Here is a 16475-nt window from a genome sequence, read left to right as displayed (position 1 = left end):
AGCTTCATGAGGGGCTGGTCTTCTACTGGGTTTCCTTCCCATCTTAAGTCAGCAAGGACTTTTTTTGCACCAAAAGCAGTAGGTTAATTTCTGCTGTAGAGGAATGCCCTCAAAGCCAAACTGGCTTCCCAGAGCTCAAATTTTGGAGTTCTCTCTTCACAGAGGCTTTGGCCTTAGTCCTCTGTAACTTGTTGGCACAGCAATGCTTTTTTAAAAGTGATTTTTCTTTTATCTAGCATTTTTGGTTGTTTTCAGGAGTACGGTTCATCTGAATTAAATAGTTGGCAGTGTTGTTGGAAATAGAACTCAGTTATTATTTTTCTATATTCTCTTTTTATGTTACCTATCCATATTAAATGTGTGTTTTTTTCTAACACTACCAAACAATTAACTTAATTCTCTGACATTATCTACCTAGAGGTAGGGTCAGATCCCACAGGTAAAGGGCTCAGTGCCATGTCTCCTCCCCTCCCCCCATTTCAGAATCCAGTCACCTGAGCTTCTGACGACCCCCTCCTTGGTTTGATTAATGTGCTAAAGTGCTCACAGAACTCAGAGAAACATTTTACTTACCAGATTACTGGTTTATGATAAAGGATAGAACTCAGGAGCAGCCAGCGGGAAGAGCTGCACAGGGCAAGGTATGCAGGAAGGGGCATGGAGCTCCCATGCTCTCTGGGCAGCCACTCTCCCCAGTCTGCACACATTTACCAACCCAAACCCCATCCTTTTGGGTTTTTATGGAGGCTTCATTATATAGGCATGATCAATTAAGTGATTGGCCATTGCTATTTGAACACAGTCTCTAGTCCTTTTCTCTCCCTGGAGTGGCAGGGGGCCCAGGAATAAGAGAGGAGAGGTCTGAAAGTTTCAACTCTTTAATCACATGGTTGGTTTCCCTGGCAACCAACCTGGCCCTATCCTAGCATGCTCTAGGAGCTTTCCTTGTCATCTCATTAGCATAACAAAAGACAATTCCTTGCTCTCATCGCTTAGAAATTCTAAGGGTTAGAAGCCCTGCCAGGAATGGAGACAAAGACCAAATCTCTATTTCTTATTATAAATCACAACATCATAATGTAACAGTTGTAATGATTTCAGTGGATATTTATGCATATTTCTGAATAGTTTGGAAGTTAGCATTTTAGTTTTCTGAGATGTCTTTTTTTTAAGGAAGATCTGTCAAATTCGTATGGTATGAATCCATTTAAACTTTTTTTTGTTTATTAAGAAATGTGACAAATTGCGTTTTGTATTTCTCTGACAGATTACGGCTTGTTAACAACGCCCCAGCTACACTACATGGTGTACTGTCGAAATACCAGCGGCCAATATGGAAAGGCAACCATAGAAGGTTACTATGAGAAACTCTCTAAGGCCTTTATGGAGCTTACCAAACAGGTGAAAAGCTCTTGAACACGGTTAGAGTTTAAGCAAATGAGTAACATCAGATGAATAATTTATCTTAATTAGGTAGTTTGTCACTCCTTCTTCCAAAAATGCGGTGTATTTCCTTTTTCTTTCTAGGGCTCCACAAGGTTTGACCCTTGTATCTTGCTAAATATCTGTTGGCATTTACTTGGCAAGGCACGTAGTACATTCTAAGATAATTGGGAGAGAAAACATGGGGTTCTTGTGGTTTCCTATTCATTCAGATGAATTTTCTCATAGGGTTAATGTTAGGTGCTATTGGCGTGATGCTTGAAGTGTCTACTGCTGAGAAAGATTTTCTCCTGAGTAGATTAGCGTCTTAAACCTGGTTGAGATTTGGGGGGTATAATTAATTTGACCAACAGATATTGAATGCATGTTGTTAACCAAAACAAAGCCCTTGTTCTCATAGAATCTATATTCTGAAGGGAGGATGGGCCAGAGAGGAGACTGACAAGGAAAAACCTAGACATGCCCAGGGGTGTTATATGCTGTGAAGAGAATGACAGGCGTCATTCTGCTCATCCGTCTATATACTTATTCCCACATTTGAATGCCTGTCATGTAATATAGGCTGTAGTATTATTTTGAAGGGACCCTGCTTAACTGAGGCTGAATTTTGACAAAGCTCCATTTCCATAAGTTATTCAATCAGTGAAACTGTTCTAGTGTCAGTGTTCAAAAAAACAAGTTTTTAAAGGTTTTTAAATTTTACTTCGGTTTTCTACAATTTTCACCTGAATGTGTGTACCCTTTTGTTTCCCAGGTTAAAATAGATGAGTTAACTGAAACAATGGAAGATGTTTACATATGCCTATATTTGCTTTATGCTTCACTCTTTTATACCTTGACATTTTTCTCCCATGTGTGTTTTCCTTTGAAGGCTTTCTGCAGTGGAGATGAATATAGATCACTTAAGGTGGACTGCGCAAACGGCATAGGGGCCCTGAAGCTGAGAGAAATGGAACACTACATTTCCCAGGGTCTGGCAGTTCAGCTGTTTAACGATGGAACCAAAGGGAAACTCAACCATTTATGTGGGGCTGACTTTGTGAAAAGTCATCAGAAGCCTCCACAGGGTATGTAGGCAATTTGTTTTTAGAGCTCTTTGAAACCAATCTTATTTCCAGACAGAGTGGCCAAGTTGAGTCATGCAGCTAGTCCTGGCGCTGCTGCTTGAGACATCTGGGCGTCTCACTTGTCAGTGCCATTTAGAACATGGTCTACTCTCTGCCATAAGTCACACGACTCCTACCGTGTGGGGGTGGGGGGAAGCAAAATCAGAAATTGGTGTTTTAGGGCTGTGAATCTCGAACGGTAGCGTGCATGAGAATCACCTGGAGGGCTTGTTAGCACAGATTCCTGGGTCTACTCTAGAGTTTCTGATTCTGTAGGTCTGGGGTAGGATTTAGGTATGATAAGAACTTGCATTTCTCAAGTACCCAGCCTTCCTTAATGGTGCTGGTCTCCTGGGACCACACTTTGAGAATCATTGATCTAAAGGACAGCAATAGTAAGTAGCATTTTTCACCTTATCTGAATTAGACACACTATAGAAAGGGAATGCAACTCTGCTTAATTATAATTGTCTGCAAAAATCACTATTTTCTACAGTTGGTATATTAGGAAAACTTCTATAGACTGTAGTTGTACTAAGAGGTGTTCTATATTTAACTGCATTACAGATACTAAATTGTTAGCGGGTAGGCCACGCTTGGCTTGCAGATGTGTTTTGTTTGGTCTACTGTGTGTGTGTAATTGTCGCCATTTAAAAACTCCGTGATTTTACTTAAATATTAGAAACTCTGGCTTCTTTTTACCAAAATCAGAAAGTGTCCCTTCTCACATGGCAGTAATCAGCTGCTGTGGAGTGGCTCCTGCCCACTTCAGACAGGACTTGCATTCTGCAGAACTCCACAGACCTCATCCAGTCACCTCTCTCATTTATATGGTCCTGCCTCACTGTAGTAAGCATTTAAATTTTTAGTTGAATCAACCAGTTTGAACTCCTTTTTATTGAATTGCTTGTTTTGACCTTTACTGACAGTTTGGTTCTGTCCATTCACTAAATGTTGAGCTCTTCCTCTCCCTTGCTGTAGGCACTGGTAAGGAGAACAAAGGCAAGAGAAAGGTAGCTAAAATTAATCTCTTTACAACTTGTAGCCCACTAATACCTGAGACATGCAGAGTGTGACATACCTCAAGGAACTTATGGCTGCCTTCATGTTGATGTTCTAAAAGCAACCTTATCTTGACAATAACCAGACCTCCAAGGTCCTGTAAACCTCACTTTCAGCATGGAGAAATTCCTTAGAAACTTATCTCTAATCACTCCCCCTCTCAAACTTAAAAGTGTATAATCAGTCACTCCTCACAATCACAGCGCAGCTCTTTCTGGTATGGGTCCTGTCCCCTGCTATAATAAAAGCACATTTTTGTACTTTAAAATGTCTCAAGAATTCTTTCTTGACTCGTGCACTGGCGGCCCCACATCCCAGAGCTACCGTATGAACAAAAGCATAGGCCCTCTCACTTCCTGAAGCTTGTGTTATGCCCCTTAGTCAACCTTATGTTCATATTCCTCACGGAAGTCTCATGTTGGATTTGGCCACCCGCTGCTGTCATGGCTAAGGAACAGCAGAATTTTCTAATAAGTTTGACATGACAGTTGCTGAGGTTTTGATAGCTTTATGCAAATTACACAAGCCATATTTCTCTCACAGTTTATAATTCTTCGCTCTTAGTTACCAATGTTTCTTGTTACTGATGGTGTGAATAAATAAAAATCATTTCTATTAGAATTAAAGCACATACCTCATCTATTGCTGATTATTATTTTTTTAAAGATTTTATTTATTTGAGAGAGAGAGTGACAGATAGCGAAAGAGATCACAAGCGGGGAGGAGAGGGAGAAGCAGGCTCCCGCTGAGCAGGGAGCCCGATGCGGGGTTCGATCCCAGGACCCTGGGATCATGACCTGAACTGAAGGCAGACACTTAACCAACTGAGCCACCCAGGCGCCCCTATTGCTGATTACTTTTTATATGTAAAGGACGTCATAGTACTAGGTCAGTTGCATTCACAAGTATCTGTAGCTTTCAAAAAACTATATGGGAACCTGTCTTGCCAAACCAACTGGCTTATAAAACAGAATTTTATTTTAATATTACATCAAGTTTCAGCATAGAATTATTTTCCAGTTAGCTGTGAAAGAATTTACCCTGTAAAAACAACCAATAAACCTTTATACTATTTAAAGATTAAGACATTGGCTTTTATTTGGAAGGATAATTTTTTAAGTACCACAAGGCCAGTTATGATCATACTTTAGTGAAATATTTTTCCCGTGTAACTAATGTAAGAGAAAAAACTTTTATATGGAGGTTTATTCCCATTTCTATGACTGAAATGCATTTTAAAATTCTGTCTGCTAGGAATGGAAATGAAGTCTAATGAAAGATGCTGTTCCTTTGATGGAGATGCAGACAGAATTGTTTATTACTACCTTGATGTAGATGGTCACTTTCATCTCATAGATGGAGACAAGATAGCAACACTAATTAGCAGTTTCCTTAAAGAGCTCCTGTTGGAGGTATGGTGGGGTTATCGACTGCCCTTTAAAACAAGACTTACTGGTGACTAACAGGCATTTGAATGTCCCAGAGGCACTATTCTTACAGAGTTCCTTACCTTTGTGGCCAGAAAATACAAGAAGATACGGTAATTTTAGTCATTTCAACATGGGGCAGTTGGAACCTGAAGGTAGTACTCTTTTCTTCCTTATATTGGCAGTTTGTGATTTGAAGCTTTATGAAGTTGTGGTTTCTTCATAACTGACACTTTAATGAGAATTCCCATTATCAGTCCCAAAGCCTCAAGTTTAAACAGAAAATCTCATCCTCTGAGAGCTGTATTTACTGTGTTATAATATGCTTCATAATGTAAGAGGTGTATTCTGTTTTGCTCTTTTGGAAATCCTAGGCCAGCTATACATATAGAACGTAATGAGAAGTAATTATTATAATATTGGGAAAGATATACTTTGAGAATTCAGTTAAATACTTTTTAATGCCCAAAAGTATTTTAGCTTTTTTTTCTGGCATTCATGTTAATTTTCACTTTAGGCATTTATTGCATAAACTAAGACACAGCTGACCTGGGCGATGATTTTGTCATCCTTTAGAACTCTCATTATATGTTTGCTTTTGTAGTTAGTGTCATTACTTTTGATGGCCAGGCAATTATCATTATTTTTATCTAGATTGGAGAAAGTTTGAATATTGGTGTTGTACAAACTGCGTATGCAAATGGAAGTTCAACACGATATCTTGAAGAAGTTATGAAGGTATTGAACCATTTCGATTTTCTGGTAGCTTCTTAATATATTCTAAGATATTTCTGTGAGGAAAACAATGCCCTCATATAAGTGAATAGGTTGTAACACATGAAACTGAGCTGTTACCCATTTAAGGGTAAGTAGAAATCAAAAATAGGAAAAAAATATTGTCCCTGATGTGAAAAGAGAGATTCTCCCCCCTCTCTTTTTTTAGAGCATTTCTTTTAGAAAACTTATAAATTCTTTCTCTGCCTTCTTTATAATGAATGTAAATCTTTTTAAAGGCTAAGCAAGTTTTATAGCTCGGGAATGTTTTCCATAACGGTCTGGAGTCCCCTCATTGAAATGTGAACTCAAGGGAAGATAGCACCCCCGTCTCCCAGGCTCCTGAGAGTTGCTGTTAGTTAGAGCTTGGAGCCAGCCACCGATCTGCTTGTTACAGAGATATGAGAGGTTTTATTATTCTTTTGGTAAGGACTGAACACTGCCACCACAGTTATCAGGCACATTTAAGACAAAGTGTGTGACAGATGGTCCTGTGAAGTCTTCTTGAGAAGTGGGCCTATTCAGTAGGCATAGGGACTATTGCTTTGGGGTTTCACAGTGGGGGAGACAGACTGGGCTCAACTCCTAATACAACAAGGAAAAGTGGAGATTTTGGAGCCAAGGAGCAAGGGTGGAGGGGGTTGGCAGATGGAAAATTACTGAGTACTCATCAGGGGTCAGGGAGGATTCTGGCTAAATCTACCTGAACTCCTGAACTACCTGAAGGCTGCGTGATTAGATATTACCTGGGAGATGGTACAGCGTGAGGACTTTGATCAGTTGTCGAAGGTAGGACATTCTTGCTGAGGTTGGACTCTGGGAGACGCGCCCATGGATGGGACCTGTTCAGGCTCACAGGGCAAGTTTGGTCTGAGGATGGAATTTGTTACCAGTTTTGTATCTTATTATTTCCCCCAACATCCCCCAGATGACCGACCATCCTCTGTACCACATCACCTGCTCTAAGAGTGAGTTAGAGGGTCCATGGCCAAAATTAGATCTTTGTCTTTCTCTTTTTCTCACTAGCTAGTGTATTGTTTTCCAACTTTTGTGTATCCCTTTTCAGATTGCTGCATTTTACTAGTTTTTGTTGCCTTTTCATTCTTTTTTAAGCAAGAATGGCAAAGTCAAATTCTTGTAGAATAGGTGAGGTGAATAAGTACAGCAGGGGTGTAAGGACTAGGAACAGTGCCCACCAGGCCCACTGCTGTCTCCTTTAGTCAGATTCTTCAAGAGAAGCTGAAAATCTGAATTTTTATGTGAACCTCCTACTTTTTTAGTCTTGGCAATTGATGCAAAATTCCAAAGAAATAGGTAGGCAAAATAAAACACATCAGGAGGCTGCTAGTTTGTGACCTAAGTATAAGGTTGCAGTAAACACACTCGGCACTCCATCTGGCCCAGTGGCCTGCTGTTCATGAGGATTATTCTCAGTACTTGGGTTATCGTTTTAGTATTTTCTCATGTTCTGTCTTAAAAATTTTTTGTAGGTAAGATACCCTGTTTAAGAAACTGAATACACCAGAAACTGTTAATCATCAACCCATTCTCCTAGGGGTGAAGTATTTTGAGCTCTAGCCTTTCCTGAGGTCTTTTAAATCCAGTCAGATGCTGATCTGACTTGATCTTGGTCTCCTCTCTAGTTTTGCGGCTCTCAGTCTTAACCACTCTTCTCGTTCAGATCTCTCCAAGACTTGGGCTGCCCAGTGTTGCTAGTCTTACCACTATAATTTCTTAATGGGATTAGTCCTCGAAAACCCCTAACCCATCTCTTTGACCCTTCTAAAGCAGGGGATAGCAAACGGGCCTGTGCACCAAATCCAGTCTGCCACGTGTTTATGGTTTTATTGGAACACAACCATGCTCATTTGTTGCCGTATCAGCTGTGGTTGCTTTTACACTAGTGGCAGAAGTGAGCCATTGTGATATGATCTCTATCGTATGGTCTGTACAGCCTAAAATATTTATCATCTGGCCTTTTGTAGTAAAAGCTTGCAGACCCCTACTGTAAGCCGTTCTCCACACTGTAGCTAACTGAGCTTTCTACAATTTGATCATGTCACTCCCCCACTTGGAATCTTTCATTATCTCATCAGGGGACTCTCTCTCTCTCTCTCTCTCTCTCTCTCGCTTTTTCCTTGGCCGTGGGCTTCTGTAGTGCCTTCTCTCCCCCATACTGAAACCACTTTGTATTTTAATTGCTTGTCTTCCTCACTAGCTAGCTCCAGGAGGTTTGTTCCCTATTGTGTCCTTGGGAGAGTAGGTACATAATAAATATCTGCCCATTGAATAACTGCTGTTATGTTTCTTTAAATATATGTTATAGGTGCCTGTCTATTGTACTAAAACTGGTGTAAAACATTTGCACCACAAGGCTCAAGAGTTTGACATTGGAGTTTATTTTGAAGCAAATGGGCATGGCACGGTAAGTTCTTTTAATCAGCTACAACCGGCTTTAGCTGGACGTTTTTTAATGATGGGAGTTCTGTATCTGGATGGTAATAGGTTATAGCCCCCTTTGTTGAAATGATCGGTATGATGGTAGAATAAGATCATTTGGTTAACGTACTGTATTCTTATGTGTTGTGAAACTGGTTGTCTTTTAGATTGATCATGATCTTGGAGTATGAAGAGATGATTCTCAGTTTCTTAAAAAAATATGCAGTTCTTTTTTTACAAGCAGATCATCTATATATTGTTTAAAATCTTTTCTTTGAATGGGCCACAGGTGGTACAAGGAAAGTTCAGTAGCTGTGGTGAAGTGTTGGAACGCTTGAGAATTAAGTTATGAACAACTAGAAATGAATGTAATTAGCAATAAGCATATAAAATTTTTAGGGGGCTTTCTCTAGGTAGAATGTTTAAAAAGTTTGAGATATAGTTCACATACCTTAAAATTCACCATTTTGAAGTATATTATGTGGCTTTCAGTATATTCATAAGGTTGATTTTTTTTTTTAAACATTTTTATATCTCACCTCATTTCATAAATGGATTGGAGGTGGCCAACAAAATTAATTCTGAGCTGGCTTCTAGAGGCCTTGAACGCAAGAAAAATAAGTTCTTAGGAAATGCAGTTAAAATATAACTTCAGTAATCTAATTAATGCAGAGATTGATAAATGATTTTGAAGGTCAGATAGTAAATATTCTAGTCTTTGGGCCGTAAGGTCGCTGTTGCTGGTGTAGGGTGAGTGAGTGGGTATGGCCGTGTTCCGGCAAAAACTGACCAGTGTATTTTAGTTTACCAACAAACATCTATTTCATCAAGTGCTGACTGTAGTATTGAGCCTTGGAAGGCACTAAAATCATGGGCAAAGAATTTTAAAATGACAGGAATCCTGAGGAACATGATATATAATATCCATGGTACTATTTGCCATAATGTGATAAATACGATGAACCTCTTTCTACTTTTACCTAGCTTATATCCTTAAAATTTTTAGGATAAGAAAACTGCACTGCTTATGTTGAATTATATATTCTTCCAAGTAAAATGGACACAGATAGGCTTCAAGAATCTGGTTGCACAGGACAGATGGAGCTGGCCGAGGGGCAGATGTAATGAATTCATCATGTACTTTGCCTCTGCCAGGTGGTACTTTCTTTGTAATCTTAGCTTTTGATAACCAGTTTCAAAATTTATAAATGAATCCTTCCTCCCCCCGTAATATCTTTTGGGTTCTGATTTGATCTTAATTTCATTCATTCGAAGGCTGCTATTATCTTTCCCCTCAGTTTTTCCAGATTCACTGTGAGTTTCAAAAGTGGTTTAGCTAGGATGCCTGGGGCATGGATAGTGGTTTGTGACTTTGTGTTTTATGCTTTCATTACAGGTACTGTTTAGTAAAGCTGCTGAAACAAAGATAAAACTAGCAAAAGAATTAGAAGATAAGAAAAGGGAAGCTGCTAAGATGCTTGAAAATGTTATTGACTTGTTTAACCAGGTCAGAGCTGGTCGGGTGGTAGGCTCTTGGTTACTTTTACGTTATTCAGAAGGTAGAATAGTATGTGGGGGGAAAGGGGAGAGGGAGAAGCGACTCCCAGGGAGCAGGGAGCCCGATCCCAGGACCCTGAGATCATGACCTGAGCCGAAGTCAGATGCTTAACTGACTGAGCCACCCAGGCGCGCCTGAATAAAACATTAAAGTAGAAAAGTCCTGGCAGCCTCCTTGCCACAGTGGTATGTATATACAATTGAGATTTACACTGAAATGCAGTGATAGAACATTGATGTGCTTCCTTCGCCCTACGTTTTATGATGAAAATTTTTAAGTATAATGAGTTGCTTCCACCTAGAGGCAAAATTCAGCTATTGAGTCTATATATATATATGTGTTGCATCGTTGAGATTGGGAGTCTACAATATGGCAATGGAAGAGCAAGTAAAGAGTGGGACCAGAAAAAGCGATGGAACTAATATTTGAGTATCTTGCACATACGAGGCACTTGACATACCTCGTTGTGTAATCTTTGTAATACCACAGGGAGGGGGGTTATTATAATTCCCATTTCATAAATGAAAAAACAAAGGGCTCAGAGCTACTAAGTGAAGAGTAGGGATCTAACTTCAGGTGTGTCTTACACCACTTTACCATGCATGATGCCTTCCATTTTCATGGTAATAAAATCTCAAAAGGGATCTAGTTATAAAGGAAAATTTGAATCATAGAATGTTAATGCTGGAACCTTAAGAGTTAGTCAGTCTTATACATGTAATGAAGAAGATTAGAGGCAAGTTTCCCAAGAGCTAGTTTCAGTGTTCTTTAATTCATTATGGTCTTCCATTCCCTTCTTATTCCTCCATCCACTCCAATTTAATAATCCCGTGTGGGGCCGGGAGGAAGCACAGGATACTGTGATTGGTTTTCTAAGACAGAGCATTCTTAACCAAGCTTTGCTGGCGTTAAAGTACTTTCTTCCATTGTGTCTTGTAGGCAGCTGGTGATGCTATTTCTGACATGCTGGTGATTGAGGCAATCTTGATTCTGAAGGGCCTGACTGTACAGCAGTGGGATGCTCTTTATGCGGATCTCCCAAACAGACAGCTCAAAGTTAAGGTGGGAGCGAGATTTTAAAATTACTTCTTTTCTGAAAATTAAAATGTATTATCTCCAATCTCTATATGAAAGTAGTTCCTTTGTGTCATATTTCATTATGTACATATATTGCATAGAAAATGCCTTATATCATCTGTGTTTTGTCACATCTTAAAAATTATGGCATAACCATTCAATTGTTTGAGAAGTATTCACTTTATAAACTTTAAAGAAAAGGTGATACATATTATTATTTATAATGAAAATTTTTATTATGGAAAATTTAAAACACAGAAGTGTGGGGAGAACAAAATAATGAAACCCCCACGTGCTCAGCTTCAACAGATTTCAACTGTTGTCCTTCACCATTCTCCATATCCCCCATGTAATTTTGAAGCAATCCTGATAGCCTATCATTTCGAGTGAAAATATTTCCTTTGCATGATTATTGGTTCATACAGTACTTTCCTGGGGCTAGATGCTGCAAAGTAGGAGAGAATTTTTTTTAAAGGCATTTCATATAAATGTTAATTGGTATCTATACAGATGTATGCCATTGTACAGAAAGATAATTAGAGGTAGTAAGGCCCAAGTTCACACAAATGGCTACTGATTGTTCAGATTAGTTTTTGGCATATTTAGGCAATTTTTATCATGACCCTCTTACATAACTGCCACTTTCCACTTTATAGAAATACTTAGGGTTATTTGATCAGTGACTTAAGGCCTACAGTACTTACTGGCCATTATTTTAGTGGTAACTATAAGACTGTGGAAATGGTATCTTTTTTGCTTGAGGTAATTCTTTAGATAAAAGTAGCTGTATAACTGAAATTAACCTTGATTTTGTCAGAAATAAAAATCGTAAAAATTTTTTTTTAAAGATTTTCGAGTGCGAGCTCATGAGTGGGTGGAGAGAGAGAATCTCAAGCGAACTCCACGCAGAGCGTGACGTGGGGCTGGATCTCACAACCCTGAGATCATGACCTGAGCTGAGACCAAGAGTCATAGGCGCCCCATGAAATTTTAATGCAGTTGCATTCTGTGCGTATTCTGGTTACCTTACTGTCTGACAGTGTTGCACTTGGGGGTACACTAAGCTGAAATGTAGGTCTTACTATTAAAATGAAATGGCCACAGTCTTTTGGTAGGAATTGTGTTGAAGAGGTCAGGCTTCTGAAAGGAAGTGTAATAGTGACAAATACAAAATGTTTTGCATAGGTTGCAGACAGGCAAGTTATTAGCACCACTGATGCTGAAAGACAAGTAGTTACACCTCCGGGACTACAGGAGGCCATCAATGACCTGGTGAAGAAGTACAAGCTTTCCCGAGCTTTTGTCCGGCCTTCTGGTACGGAAGATATAGTCCGAGTATATGCAGAAGCGGACTCGCAGGTAAGCTGGGGCAGTGCTATTGAAAAAATGTGCAGTGAGAGTCTGACAACATGGGTAGTGGGGGTGGTGGCAGGAGAGAAAAACCATTTTAATAGTGTTGCAGTCTCACTGATAATTAAGGGTTTAATGTCTGAGATGTGTTTATGCAGATTTTTAGGTTCATATTAATACTACAAAATTATTTTCATCAGTAGTTGAACAAAATTAGATGCACTTAGTTTATCTCCCCAAATATTTTTCTTTTGATTTACTCCAGACTTCCTGAAACTGCCCTATTTCTAGCTATGGCATGGATAACTAATAGAGACTTTGTTTGCCTTATGTGGCCTGAAGTGGATTATCCTTTTTCCCCCTCCTTTAAAAACATAATCCTGCTGCTTTATGAAAACAACCAGCTTTGAGATCCGTGTTTAAATTAACCGGTACCATCAGCCATGCTGATTGAAATTCATCTTTGTCTCTGGACTTTGAGAGAGAGACAGTGTGCACAAGTGGGGAGGGGGGGAGGAGCAGAGGGTGAGGGACAAGCAGATTCCACACACAGCTGGATGTGGGCCTCGATCTCAGGACCCCAAGATCATGACCTGAGTGGAAACCAAGAGTCCGTTGCTCAACTGACTGAGCCACCCAGGCACCACCCCTTTATCTCTGGACAAGACCTCATGGTCTGGATTTTTAAAATTTGCCCTCTTCACACACCGTCATCTTAAACCCTTGATAACAGGCAGTCAGAAGGAGGCATTTTATAAGGGAGCTGGTAGCTTTTTGGCAGAAGCTTAGGCCGTCCCAGAATATAGTGAATAAAAATCCCTGGTGGACGGGGAGAGGCCATCTGGGACCTGAATGGTTACTTACTCTTAGGCCAGTTGTGGCCTTGCTTTTAAAGGAGTAGGTTTTATTGAATTATTCAGAGTTTGGGAATAATCAAATTAGATTGTAAAAATCAGTTAAGGACTCACCTGCCTTAAATAAATGGAAAACTCAAATTCTTCTCAGAGTCTTGGAATTTGTTACTGAAAGATTCAAAAAAAAATTTTTCATTTGAATACGTTAGTGAAACAAAATCAAGAAGATCCTTCCCCTTCCCTCAGAGTTGATGCTAGTTCTCATCTAATCTCCTTCCATGTAATTTGCAGGAAAATGCGGATAGCCTCGCACATGCAGTGAGCCTGGCAGTATTTCAGCTGGCTGGAGGAGTTGGAGAAACACCCCAACCAGGTTTCTGAAGACAGTTTTTTATGTTCATGAGAAACTGGGTTTTTAAAAAGTTTTTTTACAAAATAGTACTGCCATTATGGTGACAGGTTCAAACACATTTGTAATCACGTTTACAGTGCATCTTACTAGACTGCTTCTAGAACAGATTGTTTTTCTTAAACACTACCATAAGTAATTGTTTAGAAGTAGGTAAGCCTTATTCTTATTAAATTTAGTTTTTAAAAAGCAAAACTTACCGAATTTCAGTCTCACTAATGTAAAGTACCTGGGCTTCGCTATGTGATTCAGTCATTAACTTTCTTCATGAGGGCTGCTGGAAAAGTAAACCTTATTATCAGCTCCTTGGAGTGTCTTTTCCATCGCCATTACCTAGCCAGGCTTGCTGTTTTGCAGGATTCACCATTGTTGATACGAATGGGGAGGGTGGAAAAGACTTTATACAAACAATTTTTTTAGAATGATTCTTAAATGACTTACCTCTTCGATGAACATCACCAGGAATTCAGAGGTGTGAGATGGAGACTGTGCATCTCTACTCCATATGGAGGTTGAGATGCTCATGCTACATTTAGGAGGATGCATGGCCTGGGCTCCAGTTATTCTATACTCCTCTTAGTGAAGGCATGTGGGAGAAAACTAATGGTCATACCTTACCACGCCTCCGACAGAAAAGTGACGCCATTCTGATACTAGAATGTGGTCAGTAATAGAAGATCCCAACAAATCTAAATTAAACAAAGCCTGAAACCAATAGCAAAAAATGTGCAGTGTGTATTTTGCAGGTTTAAGACAATTCAGGACAGTAAAACAATGGACTATAGATGTATATATAGATCTCTCTCAGGCACCATAATCAATATGAGCCAACAATATTTAAACTTGATTCAGGCCACATTCAGACATTTTTGCTCTTATTTACAAATATTTAAATTAAATACAACCTGAAATGTGTTTTGTTACATACAAAAAAGAAAAAAAGAAACTATACAACTCAGAGCAATGTTTTAGTTTTAAATAATTACATTTACATCTAGTTAAATGGACCACTTGTAATGCCTCAAGTTTTTATCACCCCTTCCAGAAAATCTTTTTCTACCATCTCTTCTATTTTTTGCCTGGCTTTGCTGGAAAATGGTTTGTGGTTTTCCAGTTTCATGTCCTTGTTAGGGAAGGTGTTTGAGTAGAGGATGGGGCTCCCTGAGTGTCCTGCACACCGGCTGGTGACTTTGCTGTTGAAGACTTGGCTGAGCACATTGAAGAACGGCAGGAGCTGCTCGATACTGCGCACGGCGCAGATGGTGAGCAGCAAGTGCCCCGGCTCCCAACCCAACGTTCTCCCTGAGTTGTCTTCCTCCGGATTCTTCTGTAGAAAACACAAGGGGTTGTTATACAGATGAATACAGTCCATGAGAACATTTCAAAGGGTATAAACATCAGCAACAGTTAAATACAAATGATGACATTAAGTCTCCATTCCAGACTTGATTAAACTCCTGCTTCTAACTGAAGCCTCTTCGTGCCAGTTATGAAGTGTGGGTAGAAGGGTCCAATGCTGTAGTCACATTTTCCAACTGGAATGTGTAAGTACGCTTCTTAGCGGAATTGGTTTTGGAGAGGGAGAGTCAAATATTAAGAGTTTATGTTGTGCTTTGCATATACTCAAAAAGCTCCCAGATTTCTGGACTCCCGCTAAGGTGACCCAGGACTAAGTCACAAAGTAACCACAGAAGAAGGTTAGGAAGAGACAGCAGTCTTCTCCACATCACCACTAGTAAATCAGGTAGTTCCCTTCTAGCCAAATGGCTTAAGCTTGCCACAGTGTGGTAGCAGGCTTCCAAGTGAATAACTCAGTACGAGAGAAAGGAAAGGAGCACTCAGCAGAGACACTGCCATCTGCTTCTTGTGTTAAACAACACGGGGAGGAAAGCTGGACCTGGGGTCAAAATAACGGGGTGGGTGTCACGGCTCTATATTTACTCCCTGGGGGACATCCTTGGGCAAGATACAGAAAGGTTCCTCACTTTTAAAAAGTGGGGAAACAATCTATTTTCCAGCAGAGAAGTCAAACGAGAATGTAGGTGAAAACTGTCAACTAAATGTAAATGCAATTAAAATAATTTGTGTACCAAGAGGCTGGTTTAAGAAGCCAACTAGATTATATAAAGATGTAGACATCAGTCTATCTAGGGAAAGTTACGAGAGAACTGGAGATGTCTGAGTTTGGGCAGAATCACAGATATAAAAACACAGAGTGGAGAGAATGAAAACAGACATGGACTGGATAGAAAATGGGAAAAAAAATCATCAAGGGGGACTTAAAAAGCAGAACTACTACAATCTGTCCTATTGGTTAACAAATGGAGTTTGCCTTCTCAGATCAGATGTTTCTTTCACTGTTAATCTACTTTTTAGTAACACTAGTTTCCTAGTGGAGAAAGCAGATGCAAAATCCAGCTTGTCATGTGTGATCACAAGCTTTGTTTATTTAAAAATGAAATCCTGAGAAAGGAAAATAGATTTAAGTTAAAACAGGAGCAAACAAAAAAAGATCATCCAGTTCTTTAGAGCCAGAAAAAAAAAAAAACAAAACCCAGCAATTCTTTAACCTCCAATCTAAAATACAGGATATAGAAAACCTCTTCCTTTTGCTTAACTAGAACACTGGCTTTAATGACAGTCCCGGGACCTACTTTCCCATCACTGACTACCATTCGGTGGCTGACCATACCACCTTTCCAGTCCCCTAAATTAAACTGCAATCCAAAAGTAATTAAAGGGTAAAGAGATGAATTTATCCTGAGGGAAAAGGCATAATATGCTTGAACCCTCCATACAACTAGTTTCCAAATGTAACTGAGGTGTAATCTTTTGTTTATATTCCTGCCAAGATGTACCTGTAAGAGAGGGACTTTTACTACTAAGCTCTTGACTGATAAAGAGTGCCCTTGTTTTGGTGTTCTGCTCTTCATTAGAACTGTAACACCTCCTCAGTAATAAATAAAAAGTCAGACA

At 39.6% G+C, this 16475-nt stretch overlaps 2 protein-coding genes across 8 annotated transcripts in view; one reads left to right on the top strand and one right to left on the bottom strand.

Moving 5' to 3' along the window:
- The window catches only part of PGM3 (phosphoglucomutase 3), a 27037-nt gene extending 10562 nt beyond the window's left edge, over positions 1-16475 (top strand). For all 3 annotated transcript variants that reach the window (XM_045867175.3, XM_045867172.3, XM_064597817.1), the window contains 9 exons: positions 1268-1401; positions 2315-2510; positions 4866-5023; positions 5693-5776; positions 8139-8237; positions 9648-9758; positions 10749-10871; positions 12072-12245; positions 13382-16475. In XM_045867175.3, the coding sequence (XP_045723131.2) occupies positions 1268-1401; positions 2315-2510; positions 4866-5023; positions 5693-5776; positions 8139-8237; positions 9648-9758; positions 10749-10871; positions 12072-12245; positions 13382-13471 (1169 nt within the window). In that variant the 3' untranslated portion in view covers positions 13472-16475. The remainder of the gene's footprint in view (positions 1-1267; positions 1402-2314; positions 2511-4865; positions 5024-5692; positions 5777-8138; positions 8238-9647; positions 9759-10748; positions 10872-12071; positions 12246-13381) is intronic.
- The window catches only part of DOP1A (DOP1 leucine zipper like protein A), a 113889-nt gene continuing 111628 nt past the window's right edge, over positions 14215-16475 (bottom strand). For 3 of the 5 annotated variants that reach the window (XR_010413684.1, XM_045867167.3, XM_045867168.3), the window contains one exon: positions 14215-14826. Coding sequence is in view for 2 of the 5 variants with exons in the window: in XM_045867167.3 (XP_045723123.1) it covers positions 14521-14826 (306 nt within the window). In the remaining 3 variants the exon portion in view is untranslated. The remainder of the gene's footprint in view (positions 14827-16475) is intronic. The other 2 variants (XM_045867169.3, XR_008505343.2) reach the window with 2 other exon arrangements.

The sequence above is a fragment of the Mirounga angustirostris genome, unplaced genomic scaffold (assembly GCF_029215605.1).
Source record: "Mirounga angustirostris isolate CCGP_5_RB_7025 unplaced genomic scaffold, mMirAng1.0.hap1 SCAF_8, whole genome shotgun sequence".
NCBI classification, from domain to species: Eukaryota; Metazoa; Chordata; class Mammalia; order Carnivora; family Phocidae; genus Mirounga; species Mirounga angustirostris.
Note: the sequence above shows the minus strand (reverse complement) of the source record. Positions and strands in the feature narration are given on the sequence as shown.